This window comes from Ranitomeya imitator, chromosome 2 (assembly GCF_032444005.1).
Source record: "Ranitomeya imitator isolate aRanImi1 chromosome 2, aRanImi1.pri, whole genome shotgun sequence".
Lineage (NCBI taxonomy): Eukaryota > Metazoa > Chordata > Amphibia > Anura > Dendrobatidae > Ranitomeya > Ranitomeya imitator.
Genome location: NC_091283.1, coordinates 77659990 through 77678069, shown reverse-complemented (window position 1 = coordinate 77678069; position 18080 = coordinate 77659990). Strand labels below are relative to the sequence as shown.

General features: G+C 45.0%; 1 protein-coding gene across 3 annotated transcripts in view; it reads left to right on the top strand.

The window, feature by feature from the left end:
• The window catches only part of ARHGEF6 (Rac/Cdc42 guanine nucleotide exchange factor 6), a 162685-nt gene that overhangs the window by 83595 nt on the left and 61010 nt on the right, over positions 1-18080 (top strand). For all 3 annotated transcript variants that reach the window (XM_069747005.1, XM_069747004.1, XM_069747006.1), the window contains exon 11: positions 13795-13854. In XM_069747005.1, the coding sequence (XP_069603106.1) occupies positions 13795-13854 (60 nt within the window). The remainder of the gene's footprint in view (positions 1-13794; positions 13855-18080) is intronic.

Here is an 18080-nt window from a genome sequence, read left to right as displayed (position 1 = left end):
GCCCATTTCCTATACCTAATCATCCCAGCTCGAGCCACGGAGACCACATTTTGTCAAACATTTCTGTTTTCCCACGTCTTTTGTAGACCCCCTTTTCCAGATTGAGACCATGTTTAACATATTTCAGGAATTCACCCCTTGTAGGCGGCTCCTCCTTGATCCAGTTCCTTGCTATCACCTTCCTAGCCATATATAATAGCCTAGCAATTGCTATCTTCCAGGTGTTATCCACTCTAATTTCCTCCACATATCCCAGTAGGCACACCATCGGATCTCTCGGCACTCTGCATTTATACGCCCCTTCCACACGGCTTAGTACCACCAGCCAAAAAGCAACCAATCTTGGACATGTCCACATCATGTGGTATATTCCTGCATTCTCAGTCCTACATCTCGGGCATTCAGAGTCAGCACGTAACCCCGCTCTGTGTAACACTTCCGGTGATTTATAGACTCTGTGCAAGATGTACAGCTGCGATAGTCTATACAGCTCACTCAGTGACACTCGTGGAACCCACTCCAACACCGACTCCCAGGTTTCATTCTCCATTGGGCCTAAATCTCTTTCCCCATTTAGCTCTCGCTTTTAGAGGGAAATCGAGCAAATATGCATGCAGTAGGACCTTATAAAGGGTGGAAATGACTCCCCTTGTGGACCCTTCCCCACACACGTATTCCAGGACTATGTCCTCTTGGATCTCAATACCATCGCCCTTGTTTTGGGCTTTAAAAGCATGTTTCATCTGGGCATATTGATACTCCCCAGTCGGTCTCAATCCAAACTCCCCCTGCAGCTGCGAAAAGGACTTTAACACCCGTTGTTGAATTATCTGAGCAACCAAATGGATTCCTTTGGCCTGCCACTCTGTCAGCACTCCAAGAGCCGCGAACTCAACCAAATTATTATTAAGCCATATCGGTGTAAATTTAGTCAGTCCCGTAACCCCCGAATCTGTCGCAGTCTGGTCCATAATTTATGTATCAAAAACATAGTTGGATACAATTTCCCCAATACGCCCAAGGAGCCATCCTCCAGACACTGCGCCACCGGTCGTCGGTTTGTCACCCCCTCCATCAAGTGTTGTACCGCACTGGAAGACGCCTCCCACGCCCAGCCTTTCAAATGCTGACTCTGGGCTGCAAGAAAATATAACTCAGGATTGGGTAAAGCCAATCCTCCATCTTCCTTGGGTCGCTGAAGCGTCTCCAGGCGAATACGTGGGTACCGCCTCCCCCATATCAGGCTTCTAAAAAGAGCATTAATCTGCCGGAACTTCCCACGTGGAATCCAAACTGGCGCATTATGTAGGACGTAGAGTATTTTGGGCATCAGAACCATTTTAATAAGATTAACCCTACCCACCACCGACAGGTGTAATTTATTCCACACATCTACTTTTGCCTTAAGGACGCCCATGAGAGGAGTCAAATTCCTATACAAAAACTCTGTAACTGGCATTGAGATCCATATTCCCAGGTATTTAAAAAGGGATGCCACCTTAAGCCGCTCTCTCCCAATGGCTCACTTCCACTCTCCTCCACCCCATCCACCTCAAAGAGGACCGATTTATCCCAATTTATCCTCAGTCCCGACAAGGCTCCAAATTTTTCAATGATCTCGATGGCCCCTTTCAAGGCGTCGTCCGGGTCCGCCAGGAACAGTAAGATGTCGTCTGCATATAACGCAATCTTCTCCTCAACACTTCCAAATCTGAACCCAGGGACCTCATCCGACTGTCGGATCTCGGCGGCCAGTGGCTCCACCGCTAGGGCAAACAGAAGGGGCGACAGTGGGCATCCCTGCCTCGTACCTCTGGCCAACTTTATAGGCTGAGAAAGTTCCCCATTCACTCTGATTCTAGCTGTTGGTAATGAATATAGCAGTTGAATCCACGACACAAATTGCGGTCCAATACCCATACACTTCAACACCCGCCAAAGGTATCCCCACTCCACACTGTCAAACGCCTTATGGGCATCCAAGGATGCAATAACCCTTCGGCCACAGTTGTCAGACTTCAGCTGCAGATTCATATACAGCCTCCGCAGATTAACCGCTGTAGACCTGTCAGGCATAAAGCCAGACTGATCCGGATGTACAAGGTTAGTAATGACACTGGACAGACGGGAAGCTAACACCCTGGCCAAGAGCTTGACATCGATGGTTAACAGAGAGATTGGGCGATATGACTCAGGTTTCCCCAGATCCTTGTCCTCCTTCGGAATAACCACTATAATAGCCTCCCTCATAGATGCTGGGAGATACCCCTGGCATCCAGCCTCCTCCAGTACTAACTTTAATCTGGGAATCAACACTTCCCCCAAGCTTTTATAGATTTCGGCTGGTAACCCATCAACTCCAGGTGCCTTCCCATTGGCCATAGACTTCAGCGCCCGACTCAGTTCCTCCTCGGTGATAGGGGCATCGAGGCTCACCCTATCCTCCTCACTCAATTTCGGGAGACCCAGACTCTCCAGGAAAGTCTCAGTATCTCCGACTGACTCATTGACCCTGGAGGAATATAAGTCCGCGTAAAAATCCGCAAAGACCTTTATAATTTCAGGTGTTTCAGATATCCTGCTCCCCCCATCTGAGACCAACGAATGCACATACGAGGTACTACGCTGAGCAGAAGCTACCACCGATAGCATGTGTCCCACTGTTTCTCCCTCCTGAAAATAAGTCACCCTTTGAAACTCCCGCTTCCTTTCAGCTTTTCCCAGCAGAATCTTTTCCATATGAGTTTGCGCTGTTCTCAACCTTTTCTCTGTCTCGGAGGTCCCCAACACTACCATCTCGTCCTCTGCAGCCTTCAACTCCTCCACCGCCGCTCTGTCTGCCTCCCTTGTCTTCCGCTTACACCTACTAATGTCTCTAAATAGAAGCCCTCTCAGGTACGCTTTCATTGCATCCCAAACAGTTAGAGCATCTGTACTCCAATCATTTAGAGCAAAGAATTCCGTCACCTCCTTCCCTATACCCTCCAAGTCAATACTCTGTAACCAGTTAGGATGAATCTTCCATTCTCTCCCGCTTGCGGTCCGTGTCCCCAACAACCTGACCTCCACCTCAATTGGACTGTGATCCGAAAGGGCCCTCGGCAGATAACGCACCTCCCCCACCATTGTGTCTAACAGGCGGTTACCCAGCGCCATATCAATTCTGGATAGCGTAGCATGAGCCGGCGAGTAGCACGAGTACCCTCTCTCCCCAACATGTCTAACTCTCCATAGATCGATCATGCCTATTTCATGCACATAGGTACCAAATGTTGTAGTGTGCCCCTCCGACCTGTTCTGGGTGTTCTTATTTTTATCCCAAAAGTCGTCACAAATATTGTTCAAATCCCCAATAATTAAAAGTGGTAGCGGTCCCCATCGTTCCACCTTCTCCAACACCTCCCTGATCTTCTTACTTGAATATGGAGGTGGAATATACATTGCCGCAACACACACTCTCACTCCATACAATATACATTGTATCACCACATACTGACCCTCAGCATCCACGCATACCTTCACCTCTTCATACTGCACTCCCACCGGCACCAACACTGACACACCCCTTGAGTACGTCGAAAAGGTAGAGTGATACCCTTTCTGAATCCAACGTCTATTCAGTACGTCCACTTTCTCCCGTATCAAGTGCGTCTCTAGCAAACATATCATAGAGGCCCGTTGATCCTTCGCATACTGCAAGCTCGCAGCTCTCCTAGACTTATCCGCCAGACCTCTCACATTCCAACTCAATATCTTAAAGCGGTCCCCTATTATGTGACTCATCATCTTCAGTTATGTCATTAATCCCAGTTCTGAGCTGTCTAACTTCCCTCCCATCCCTTACCCCTACCCCCCTACCCCCCCCCCCCAATACTATACATTCTGCCTCTTATCAAGAGTGGGGCACCATCACCCATTGCGAACACTCTTGTTAACGTAACCTTCTCCTTCCGCCTCCCGCTACCGTTATAATAGAATTCGGCGCAGTTCTTAGAAGAAGAAAATATTTCAACATGTATTAACTTACAACTGCAAGAAACTAAATAAACTTTAAGTACGCTGCACACCCTTCCTCCCTCGTACTTCTCCGCCGCCTCAGCACTCCCAGTGCGTTCCCTGAGTAATACCCAGCTCCACCCTCGAACCTTCACATCTCAATTACCAATGTACTGTCAGTCAATCTCTTTTTCCCCTTTTTAAATCAAGTAAAATACCTCCCGACCAACCCACCCTGCATTTTCAATCTCCTTTCCCTTTAAGCCTTTTAGCATTAAGATCTATCCACTAGGTAGCGTCCTCCGGTGTCTGAAAGAAATGAATTTTATCCAACGCTACCACTCTCAGTCGTGCCGGAAACATGGAGTATTGCACTCCCAGTTCCCTCAGCCGTCTCTTGATACCCGTGAACATCATCCGTTGTTTCTGTACCAGGGCGGAATAGTCAGGGTAGATAGCGATTCTTTGACCTCCAATTGTCAGATCCGTCATGTCTCTAGCCTTCCTCAGGATAATGTCTCTGTCTCTGTAGTTTAGGATTTTGGCAAGCATGGTACGGGGACTTGCTCCAGGGACAGGTGGTTTCGGTGGGACCCTGTGAGCTCTTTCTACCGCAAATACTTTTGTCAGTGCTGCATCGCCAAAAGTCTCAAGGAGCCAGCTTTCAATATACTCCGTGGGATTCCTCCCCTCAGTTTTTTCAGGGACACCCACTATACGAATGTTATTTCTTCTGGACCTATTCTCCAGATCCTCATTTTTTGCAGCTAGCTCCGATATTGCTTGAGTAAACATCCTCTCCGCTTTCTGCAGCTGCACTATATGATCTTCTGCCGTGCTCACTCTTTCCTCCACAGCTCCCACACGTTTGTCAATCTTCTGCAGGGCTGCATTTATCTGGGCTGTATCCCCCTTGACCTCCTGTAGCTGCTGGGTCAAGGATTGTTTGCATGATGACACCAGTGCAAAAACGTCTCTAAGGGTGGGCTCTGCTCCTGGCTCCTTATCTTCAGATCCCCCTACTACCACCGCCATGTCACCATCCCTGCTCCCCTACTGTACCTCCTGCTCCTCTGCTGGGCTTTCCTCCTCTCCTTCTGTGTCTGTGTCTGCTCCGGCGTCCTCCTCTGCTTTTCCTGCGCTCCCTGCGGCCTCCACTCTAGCAAACTGCTGGAGCTTTGCCGCCGCCGCCATTCTCTTCTGGCATGCCACGTTGTCCTTCTCCGCCTTCTCCCTGGCGTCGGCGCCATCTTGGCCGGTCCCAGCCTCGCCGGCTCCTGCGTCTCTTTGCCTCCTCCTGGTCATATTTGCTGACCTAGGAGCCGCCGCTGTTCACCGCCGCACTCCCGGGACTCTCCTGCAGTCGGTAAGTGCCGTAAATCGCCGCTCAGCTGCGGCTTATGAGGATAATTACAGCGTTAGTAGCGGGAGCGCTCTGCCACACGTCCGCTCACATGGACATTCAGGCCACGCCCCCAAACATTAATTCTTTACATTTCTTCAATTGCTGGAAAAAAATGTTTTTGATGGCACCTTCCCTTTAAGTTTGCTTAACCCCTTTCTGCCATTAGACGTACTATTGCGTCCATGTGGGGTGGGCTTTACTTCCCAAGGACGCAATAGTACGTCATATGCGATCGGCGGCGCTCACGGGGGGAGCGCCGCCGATCGCGGCCGGGTGTCAGCTGCCTATCGCAGCTGACATCCGGCACTATGTGCCAGGAGCGGTCAAAGACCGCTCCCGGCACATTAACCCCCGGCACACCGCGATCAAAGATGATCGCGATGTGCCGGCGGTGCAGGGAAGCACCGCGCAGGGAGGGGGCTCCCTGCGGGCTTCCCTGAGACCCCCGCAGCAACGCGATGTGATCGCGTTGCTGCGAGGGTCTTACCTCCCTCCCTCCCTGCTCGAGCCCCGGATCCAAGATGGCCGCGGATCCGGGTCCTGCAGGGAGGGAGGTGGCTTCACAGAGCCTGCTCAGAGCAGGCACTGTGAAGGCTGCAGCGCTGCATGTCAGATCAGTGATCTGACAGAGTGCTGTGCAAACTGTCAGATCACTGATCTGTGATGTCCCCCCCTGGGACAAAGTAAAAAAGTAAAAAAAATTTTTTCCAAATGTTTAAAAAAAAAAAAAAAAAAAAAATATTCCTAAATAATGAAAAAAAAAAAAAAATATTCCCATAAATACATTTCTTCATCTAAATAAAAAAAACAAAACAATAAAAGTACACATATTTAGTAACACCGCGTCCGTATCGACTCGCCCTATAAAACTGGCCCACTAGTTAACCCCTTCAGTAAACACCGTAAGAAAAAAAAAAAAAACGAGGCAAAAAACAACGCTTTATTATCATACCGCCGAACAAAAAGTGGAATAACGCGATCAAAAAGATGGATATAAATAACCATGGTACCGCTGAAAGCGTCATCTTGTACCGCAAAAAACGAGCCGCCATACAGCATCATCAGCAAAAAAATAAAAAAGTTATAGTCCTGAGAATAAAGCGATGCAAAAATAATTATTTTTTCTGTAAGATAGTTTTTATCGTATAAAAGCGCCGAAACATAAAAAAAGATATAAATGAGGTGTCGCTGTAATCGTACTGACCCGAAGAATAAAACGGCTTTATCAATTTTACCAAACGCGGAACGGTATAAACGCCTCCCCCAAAAGAAATTCATGAATAGCTGTTTTTTGGTCATTCTTCCTCACAAAAATTGGAATAAAAAGCGATCAAAAAATGTCACGTGCCCGAAAATGTTACCAATAAAATCGTCAACTCATCCCGCAAAAAACAAGACCTCACATGACTCTGTGGACCAAAATATGGAAAAATTATAGCTCTCAAAATGTGGTAACGCAAAAAATATTTTTTGCAATAAAAAGCGTCTTTCAGTGTGTGACGGCTGCCAATCATAAAAATCCGCTAAAAAACCCGCTATAAAAGTAAATCAAACCCCCCTTCATCACCCCCTTAGTTAGGGAAAAATTAAAAAAATGTATTTATATCCATTTTCCCGTTAGGGTTAGGGCTAGGGTTAGGGCTAGGGTTAGGGCTAGGGTTAGGGTTAGGGTTAGGGCTAGTGTTAGGGCTAGGGTTAGGGCTAGGGTTAGGGTTAGGGCTAGGGTTAGGGCTAGGGTTAGGGTTAGGGTTAGGGCTAGGGTTAGGGTTAGGGCTAGGGTTAGGGCTAGGGTTAGAGTTGGGGCTACAGTTAGGGTTGGGGCTAAAGTTAGGGTTAGGGTTTAGATTACATTTACAGTTGGGAATAGGGTTGTGATTAGGGGTGTGTCAGGGTTAGGGGTGTGGTTAGGGTTACCGTTGGAATTAGGGTTAGGGGTGTGTTTGGATTAGGGCTTCAGTTATAATTGGAGGGTTTCCACTGTTTAGGCACATCAGGGGCTCTCCAAACACGACATGGCGTCCGATCTCAATTCCAGCCAATTCTGCGTTGAAAAAGTAAAACAGTGCTCCTTCCCTTCCGAGCTCTCCCGTGTGCCCAAACAGGGGTTTGCCCCAACATATGGGGTATCAGCGTACTCAGGACAAATAGGACAACAACTTTTGGGGTCCAATTTCTCCTGTTACCCTTGGGAAAAAACAAACTAGGGGCTAAAAAAAATTTTTGTGGGAAAAAAATTTTTTTTTTTTTTTTCACGGCTCTGCGTTATAAACTGTAGTGAAACACTTGGGGGTTCAAAGTTCTCCCAACACATCTAGATGAGTTCCCTGGGGGGTCTAGTTTCCAAAATGGTGTCACTTGTGGGGGGTTTCTACTGTTTAGGTACATTAGGGGCTCTGCAAACGCAATGTGACGCCTGCAGACTATTCCATCTAAGTCTGCATTCCAAATGGCACTCCTTCCCTTCCGAGCCCTCCCATGCGCCCAAACGGTGGTTCCCCCCCACTTATGGGGTATCAGCGCACTCACGACAAATTGGACAACAAATTTTGGGGTCCAATTTCTCCTGTTACCCTCGGGAAAATACAAAACTGGGGGCTAAAAAATAATTTTTGTGGGAAAAAATGTTTGTTTTATTTTTACGGCTCTGCATTATAAACTTCTGTGAAGCCCTTGGTGGGTCAAAGCGCTCACCACACATCTAGATAAGTTCCTTAGGGGGTCTACTTTCCAAAATGGTGTCACTTGTGGGGGGTTTCAATGTTTAGGCACATCAGTGGCTCTCCAAACGCAACATGTCGTCCCATCTCAATTCCTGTCAATTTTGCATTGAAAAGTCAAACGGCGCTCCTTCCTTTCCGAGCTCTCCCATGCGCCCAAACAGTGGTTTACCCCCACATATGGGGTATCAGCGTACTCAGGACAAATTGTACAACAACTTTTAGGGTCCAATTTCTTCTCTTACCCTTGGGAAAATAAAAAATTGGGGGCGAAAAGATAATTTTTGTGAAAAAATATGATTTTTTATTTTTACGGTTCTCCATTATAAACTTCTGTGAAGCACTTGGTGGGTCAAAGTGCTCACCAAACCTCTAGATAAGTTCCTTAGGGGGTTTACTTTCCAAAATGGTGTCACTTGTGGGGGGTTTCAATGTTTAGGCACATCAGTGGCTCTCCAAACGCAACATGGCGTCCCATCTCAATTCCTGTCAATTTTGCATTGAAAAGTCAAACGGCGCTCCTTCCCTTCCGAGCTCTCCCATGCGCCCAAACAGTGGTTTACCCCCACATATGGGGTATCTGCGTACTCAGGACAAATTGTACAACAACTTTTGGGGTCCAATTTCTTCTCTTACCCTTGGGAAAATAAAAAATTGGGGGCGAAAAGATAATTTTTGTGAAAAAATATGATTTTTTATTTTTACGGTTCTGCATTATAAAGTTCTGTGAAGCACTTGGTGGGTCAAAGTGCTCACCACACCTCTAGATAAGTTCCTTAGGGGGTCTACTTTCCAAAATGGTGTCACTTGTGGGGGGTTTTAATGTTTAGGCACATCAGGGGCTCTCCAAACGCAACATGGTGTCCCATCTCAATTCCAGTCAATTTTGCATTGAAAAGTCAAATAGCGCTCCTTCGCTAACGAGCTCTGTCATGCGCCCAAACAGTGGTTTACCCCCACATATGGGGTATCGGTGTACTCAGGACAAATTGTACAACAACTTTTGCGGTCCATTTTCTCCTGTTACCCTTGGTAAAATAAAACAAATTGGAGCTGAATTAAATTTTTTGTGAAAAAAAGTTAAATGTTCATTTTTATTTAAACATTCCAAAAATTCCTGTGAAGCACCAGAAGGGTTAATAAACTTCTTGAATATGGTTTTGAGCACCATGAGGGGTGCAGTTTTTAGAATGGTGTCACACTTGGGTATTTTCTATCATATAGACCCATCAAAATGACTTCAAATGAGATGTGGTCCCTAAAAAAAAATGGTGTTGTAAAAATGAGAAATTGCTGGTCAACTTTTAACCCTTATAACTCCCTAACAAAAAAAAATTTTGGTTCCAAAATTGAGCTGATGTAAAGTAAACATGTGGGAAATGTTACTTATTAAGTATTTTGTGGGACATATCTCTGTGATTTAATTGCATAAAAATTCAAAGTTGGAAAATTGCGAAATTTTCACAATTTTCGCCAAATTTCCGTTTTTTTCACAAATAAACGCAAGTACTATCAAAGCATTTTTACCATTGTCATGAAGTACAATATGTCACGAGAAAACAATGTCAGAATCACTGGAATCCGTTGAAGCGTTCCAGAGTTATAACCTCATAAAGGGACAGTGGTCAGAATTGTAAAAATTGGCCCGGTCATTAACATGCAAACCACCCTTGGGGGTAAAGGGGTTAAAGGAGTTGTCCACTAGTAGGACAACTTCTTAAGCTAAATGTTCAGCCTTGATGTAATAATAAAGCCTATACTCGCCTCCCGTGCCAGTGCCATTACCGCGGTGTTAGCATTTGCTCTCCCCGGGGCTGTGATGCGTTGTTTTGACACGTGACGCCGGTGCCCAATCAGCGCTGGTGTCACGGTCTCCGCCTTCATATGAACTGAACAAGGTGAGGAAGCCAGGGATCAGCTGTAGCCTGGACGTCCTCTTCATGTTCAGTTTGTCCCAAGACTGTGACAGTGACACCAGCGCTGACTGGGTTCCGGGCATCACAAGTCATTCCACCGTGTCTATCTCTCTATTTAGCTATCTATCTTAGTCTAAACATTGTTCACAGAGCCCCCCAAGCAATACTGATACACTGTTATGTTCAGGCCAGTACCTCAGGGGTGGGGCTTGACGCATGGATTTACAGACCACCAATCAGAGTGCTGGTGCCGTGCTCCTCCCACTCATGCCCTGCACATATCATTCCATCATAAATCCGTTTTTACTGGAGGATTCCTTTAAATTCCACCATATGTAGTTTTGAGACAATATATCTGTAACAACCAGTCAGTCTCAAATATCTAAAAACTGGATTAATCATGTGCTGGAAGCAAACCGGAGAGAAATCAGTTTGGCATCAGTCCAATTATGCAATTCCCAACCTCTGTCTACATTATTAATCAGATTTTTCTAAAAATGTGCTATAATGGAGAGCCTGCATCTTGGGTATATAATATCAGTAAATATATATATGACTGGTTACAGAGTGCTATGATCCTAGTAAAATATATATGGAGAACTCCGCTCTGGTCCTTGTATTATTTAGATGTAGCAGATTTTCCCACGCTTACTAGAATAGGGTAAGGAATTTATGGAATAATATGTTCGAGATTGCCGATGGGCATGTAGAAGCTGTGACGACGGACATATCCCGGGAAGGCGTTCAGAATCTCATTTATTGCCATAAAACAGATAAAACTGTGAAACTGGGATATATACAAATATAGGGTGGCAAGCAGCTCTGCATGGAAATAGCTCGGTCTTCAGTCAGCAGGAAGATGTGCAGAATATTTCTACATAAACGGCCTTATTTACATATGAATAATGTACATATTTCCTAACATCACTGCAATTTCTCTGTGTAAATTCAGAAACCGTATAAACAAAACTAAAAAGACTACTGATTTTCCACAGCACCCAGCAATCTGTTCTGTTTTGATGTCTTAGTCCCAATAATAATAATAATCTTTATTTTTATATAGCGCTAACATATTCCGCAGCGCTTTACAGGTTGCACACATTATCATCTCTGTCCTTGATGGGGCTCACAATCTAAATTCCCAATCAGTGTGTCTTTGGAATGTGGGAGGAAACCGGAGAACCCAGAGGAAACCCACGCAAACACGAGGAGAGCATACACACTCCTTGCAGATATTGTCCTTGGTGGGGTTTGAACCCAGGACTCCAGCGCTGCAAGGCTACAGTGCTAACCACTGAGCCACCGTGCTGCCCCAATGCATGAAAGCTGACATTATAATTTTCACACTGTGGATATATAAAATGCACAGAGCAGAAATTGTATATGCCAATCAATATCCGTCACCCGCTTGATTAAATAAACAGACCAGAATCCTTGATGTAATTTTTTGATATATCTTTCTGGTGAATTATGGTTGTATTATGGTGCATAGGAGACTCCAATCTTGGGGGAAGAAATGTTGGTAATATTTTGTATTTTAGGGTCAGCATTAGCTTAAATGGTTACTGTCATTTCAACAAATTGAATACATCGACAACACAGGCCTTTATAATAAACTTTGTAATTTATTTAATTAATTCTGCTTCTTTCTTCACTTATGAGCCTCTTCATCCTCTTTCACTGCCTTCTGAACTCACCAATTTACCATCCACTCTGTAAAAAAAAAAAAAAAAGCTTACCTTCCATCTTGGTTAAAATAAGATTGTCTATCAACTCAATGAGGTTTCAGGTATTGAAATCTGGAGACACAGGCAGACTGCAAGACTTGGCTTCAGATTCTACAAATTTATTTGACATCATTGCTAGATTCACAGCAACACAGCTCAGTACTGCTGTAAATTATCTTTTATGCCACACAAGGGGTGGAGGTCTTTATAGCTGACTGTATGCTGGCTTATTGGGTTCAGTGTGTAAACCATGAGAACTGTACTTCCAATAAACTTTGCATAAATCAATAGTGAAAGTGATTGAGAAACTTTGTAATAAATCTAATTAGAGAAATATGTCCCAGTGATAAGCCACTTCTCCCCCTCCTCCTCCAGGATCTCCTTTTCTCTATGTATACTGTGTGTGGGAGACATCAGAACAGCTGGTCTTCACCCACTAGCTTAGAGAAAACTGAGAGCTTATTCTATAAATGTCCTCAAGATGACTGGAACATTCTAAGACTCCCCCGTCCCTAGTTCTGGCTTTGCGTTTGCTGATGTAATCTAACCTGGAGAGATTGGGCAAAATGCACCAAATTGCTTCTATAGAAAACTGTAGTGCAGTATTGCAAGCAATGATTTTTACATATCGCTGTGTATACCATGAAAATCATATCTTCCACCCAGCTGCAAAGGAAAAAAAACTGTGAGCGATTGGGTTTAATATTGCGAAATTATAAGGGGATTGATTCTGCTGTACAGAGAGCAATAGTATGATTCAATTGTCAATCTGAAATGAAAACCGAAGAAATTTGCAAATAGGCAAGATTAAGCATTTTCTCCTTTTCACGTTGCAGCTTCAATTCAGGCCAATGCGTTTCCATAGTAACAGACAACAATCGGTCCGGCGTAGTCTGATCTTGCAGTACATACTTCCTGCCATCTGCCCTCCGCCTCCTATCTAAATAGATTTGCTAGTTTAGTAAGCAGTAGGGGAGAGATAGAAAAGGCATTACTCTAGGATCAGACTACGCAAGGTTTATTTGTAGTCTGTAGCCATGGCGATGCATAGGTCTGCATATGAGCTGCAGACGCTAAATGCTAGGAAACTTTGAATCAAAGATATTTGCAGAATTTAATATTTAATTTGAATCAACTGGACCAATAAAAATTAACATCTGCCTTTTTCTGCCAAAGTCTTATGAAATACATGTATGAAACCTATATTTCTTTATGGGTCCAGTGGGGCGTACACAGTATGTTCTTTCTGATTATTTTATTGGGGAGTGTTTTTTTTTTTTTTTATTAAAGTGAGCAATGAATAGTTGCATTTCTCACCACCCACACCTCTTCAGACTATTTTCCAATTACATAAATGAGATAATTACCGGCATTCAGATTGCAGAGATTTTTGATCCCTTCAGTTCTGGGTTATATGTGCAGGTGATTGCATGTAGGTATAGAGATAAGTGGCATGTCTGCAATCTGCACAGTCTGGACTTTTATTTTTAGGAGGTGCCGTACGCTTCGGCCAATGTTTGGATCTGATGTTTAATTTTTTTTCCTGCATTGTTTTCATGTTTCGTCTCGATCGAAAAATGTAAATGACGTTTATAAAGCACGATTATAAAGCACGTTGTGACATTTTCACCAGTTGTCTATTTCTTAGAAGATATATTCGTGTGGTCGTAAATGATTTTCTAAATGTTTCAGGTTTTACTTGTATTTGGAAAAAATAAAAAGTTCTAGAAAATGTCCCATAAATAACTTTTTGGGAAAACTGTCAGTGTTACCGCGCGGTACATACAGGAAAATCCGCAGCATTCAGGACATATGAGGCCCGTAAAAAATGCAGAATGCCCTGATTTTCTGCTGCATTGTATGGGATTTTTAAACATCTGGCCACAATACAAAAAATCCGTTATGTTATGTATAAAATTTCCGCTATTACCTAGTTTGTGCCAGTATGCTGGTAGGGGTTTGTATGTTGCATTACACTTTCTCGTCCTCATCAATAGGAAAAACTAAGCAATGATACTTTCTTCTTCTTCTAGGAAGCACATCCTGATCATAAAGATGTTCTGCGAGTCACCGCATCATTCAAGACTCTTGTGGTAAGATAGGTTTGTGATCAGAAGCCGCACAGATGTAACGTGATCGGCTTCTGAGCAGAGTGAATCACGGCTGACATTCTCCACTGATGTAGGGTGGAACGGAGCTGGATGCTGACTGCCATTGTGTGGGGATGTCTGACGAAGACAAAAAGTCCCAGGCGCAAATCTGCACTTTGCACTTATTCATTGTACATCCCCCCAGCTGTATATACATATATAGTGTACTGGAAAAAATGGGGGGAAAATCCAAATATGCTGGAATTGCAAAAAATTGCACTAAATGTTAAAGCTGACCTGCCATGATGATTCTCCAGCTCATTATGAGTTTGCAGATGACAAACATGTCTAGGTACTTTTTTATGTAAGTGGTGAAAAAAAATCCAAAGTTTTGTTTAAAAAAAACAACAACAAACAAAATAACTCCCATTTCCAATTCCCTAAGGCTACTTTCACACTAGCGTCGGAATCTCCCTGTCGCAATGCGTCGGGCAGAGATTCCGACCGTAGCGTTTGACGCACTGCACAACGGAGGCAGCGGATGCATTTCTCCGGCGCATCCGCTGCCCCATTGTGAGGTGCGGGGAGGTGGGGGCGGAGTTCCGGCCGCGCATGCGCTGTCGGAAAAAGCGGTCCGTCAGGAGCAAAAAACGTTACATGTAACGTTTTTTGCTCCCGGCGGTCCGCCACAACACGGCGCAACCGTCGCACGATGGTTGCGACGTGTGGCAAAGCGTCGCAATGCGTTGCTAATGTTAATCTATGGGGCAAAAATGCATCCTGCAAATAACTTTGCAGGATGCGTTTTTTGCCATAAATGACGCATTGCGACGTCTGGCAAAAAACGCCAGTGTGAAAGTAGCCTTAACGTCTCCATTTTTCGGGATCTGGGGCTGGGTGTGTGCGTATTTTTTGTCTGCAAAGCTGATATTGTTATTGATATCATTTTGGGGTAGATACGATGTTTTAATCACCCGTTATTGTATTTTATTGCAATGTTGCGGCGACAAAAGGAACATAATTTTGGCATTTTGATTTTTTTTTTTCCTCATTACGCTGTTTACCAAACGGATTAATTGTTTTTATATATTGATAGATCGGGCGATTGTAAATCCAGTGATACCAAATATGTACCGGTATATTTTTTATGGTCATTGTTTTATATTGAATGGGAAAAATGGAGGGTGATTTGAACTTTTGTAATTTTTTTTAAAACATTTTTTTCCTACTTTTTACTTAGTCCAATAATACCCTTAGGAGACTTGAAGCTGCGATTGTGTGATCCCCTGTGCTACACAGAGGAGGGCTACAGCCCTGCTATGTGCAGCAGAAATCATGGTCTCCTATGAACGCCGGCCACCGGGCAGCGCTCATAGCAGGTCAGCAATGACAAGCGTGGGGGTCTTCAGCTGCCGCATACATTGTCTCATGGCCGCTGCCAGGTACTGCACTTTATCTCCCATTCAAGTGAATTTGGCCGCTGCTGAGTATTTATATTTAATTTTGTTTTCGGGTGAATGGGAGGTAAAGCTCGGTCACTAAGCAATATACCAGGCTGCTGTGTTCTACCCTGGACTTCATTTTGCTCCAGCCTTTGCAGGTGCAGTTTTTAGCTGATCGTTGGGGTGCCAGATGTCGGACCCCCACCAATCTCATATTGATCCTATCCTAAGGATAGGTCACCAATACGTCCGCTACGGACAGCCCTGTAATGGAGCATTGTCTCGCAGCACACAACCTCATTGTGTCTCCATAATATAGGGCTACTGTAAAAATGCTTCTTACTAAAAGCTTATTGAGGACCAGAATGTCAGTCCAGGAGGAAAAGAAGTCACTTTTATGTAGTAGCATTTATTGGAAGGAGGAGGTTTTGAAGTCGTAAACACTTTTTATCCTTTTATTATTGTCTCAAAAGAGATAAAGCGTTCCTGGGTACAGTAGAGAAGACTAATGCTGCTGTCCAGGATATTTCCTGTCTGTTATAGTCTTGCTAAATATAGGAGCGATTTCCCATCCTAAGAAAGAATGAAAACCCAATGATATCTTCAGGACGGAATAGTTTCATATATATGGTACCCAATGGAGCATTGTACAGTGGTGCACAAAATCCATGTGGCTCCTAAATAAAAATCTGCCCAGGGCTCTGTAGTATGAAGCCATAGAGATCCTCGTGTGAAGCGACACAGCGCTCCGTTTACCACTGGACAGCGTTCGTGCTGAGTACAGAAGTCCTCAGGCTTGCCAAACACAGGAGAAATTCACTGCATTAAATCCTGATGGTACCTCCAGGATAGCTGCAGGGCATATTACCTTCACCCGCGCCCTGCACTGATATTATCCAATTACTCCTCATTGCAAACACAGAAATTCTAATAACTTATAGCAAATGGTAAAAGTCCTAAATACGCCTAAAGTGGCCACAAAGGGGAGATGAGCAAACTGTTATATATAATATGCAATCAACTGTACATTAAATGTTCATGGGTTCAAAATTTCATCCTATACAGCAAGCAATGTGGAAGTATTATTATTGCCCTAGAATTGCTGCAGTGCTGTCCTCTTGTTCTGTATTGCATTAGTGAACAAACATATAAAGAACAAAAAAGGATGATGGCTGACTCCTGGCAGATGTATAAAACTACTTGCCATATAGTGCCTACGCAAACCCCCTTCTCCGTGTATACATAGTTCACATATTATTCATGCTTTCCTGTTGCTATATGTATGCTGGGTATGAAAGTATGTATACCCTCCTCGACATTGAAATTGCAACACCAAGAAGGAAAAATCTTGGAATTATGGACTGACCCTATTGATCTAGATAATTTTTGTGTCCAAGTGCGTTCAGTGCGACAGAATGTTCCTCGGACATCCATCAATAGCCTCATTAATAGCAGCCAAGCGTATAAGTCCGTGTTTTTCTGTGTGTGGCGCTCATACACGATACTGAATAAATCGAGATGTTTTGAAAATTTAGTTTTCATTTTTTCTTAATTTGCATGTGCAGCGCCCCAGAGATCTGGTCGTTGCAGTATGACGCTCTGCCACTAAGGGGCGTGATGGTACGTCCGATGGCACTAAAGGAGTTCTCCTGACCAGGTATCACCAGCACACATTACACTTCACACTCCGGCCACTAAGGGGAGCAAAAGGCTTTATTTATTGGGCCACTCCTCACACTGGTAAAACTAGGGGTCGGGGAGGAAGTTAGTCAGGAGCTGACTGGGTTGGATTCAGGCAACATCCCATGGCAGGGGGTGTTGCAGGGAGAAGACACAGGGGGGTCCCTGTCAGGCGTGGGAACCTGGCAGGTGCCTAGCGAACAGAGCAGAACGGAACGGAACCGCGCCTGCACACCCCGCGGCGGTATCCAAGAGAGAGACACGAAGGGAAGGATATTGTTGAACAGTGTAAACGAGATCAAGCACAAAGGAGTACCAGTAGGAGTCGTGCCGTGAGACCGAGGCAACATCCTACTGAGGCGCGTAGCCGGTGGCCAGAACACCGTGGGAGTAACTGACTCTAGGCCTTACTTCAAACTCCGCAGGACAGTTAATTATAGGGTGGCTGTCTCACCTAAACACCAACGAAGACATAGGGGGCAACAGTGGGAGAGGGGCGTCTCTAGGGTCCCGGAAGAACTCCAGCCCTTCCCGTCATACGGGTGCGTCCTAGCCATAACATACCTGGGGGACGTTGAACTAGAAAGATCTGGAACCAAAGAAAGAGAGAGCTGTAGAGAACGAACGAACGAGAACAGCAGTTGTGAGGACTATTCCGAATGCTCAGCAGGGTAGGACTACAACACACAGGCGCTAGTGGTAGGCAACGATTTCCATCAGCGAAGGAAACTCTGGATGTGCCCATCGGACCGGCCGGTCTCAGACAGCCCTGTTATGCGTGCTCTGGATTAAGGATCCTGAAGTCTTCAGTAAAGAGGTAAAGAGACTGCAACCCTGTGTCCTCGTTATTGACTGCACCCTACACCATTACCATCTACCTTACTGGGAAGCCCTGGGGACATACTTCACCTGTGGGAAGGTATACCATCCAGCTGCCATTCCATCACACCAGCGGACCCCACAGCAGCGTCGGTCACCCTGACCGAACACCACAGGTGGCGTCACGAACTCCTGACAGACTGCACCACCTTTATTGGACGCCCCTTAGCAGGGTCGCGGACCGGGTCTAGCCACCGTGACCGCCTCAGAACCGGACCAGAGAGGCCC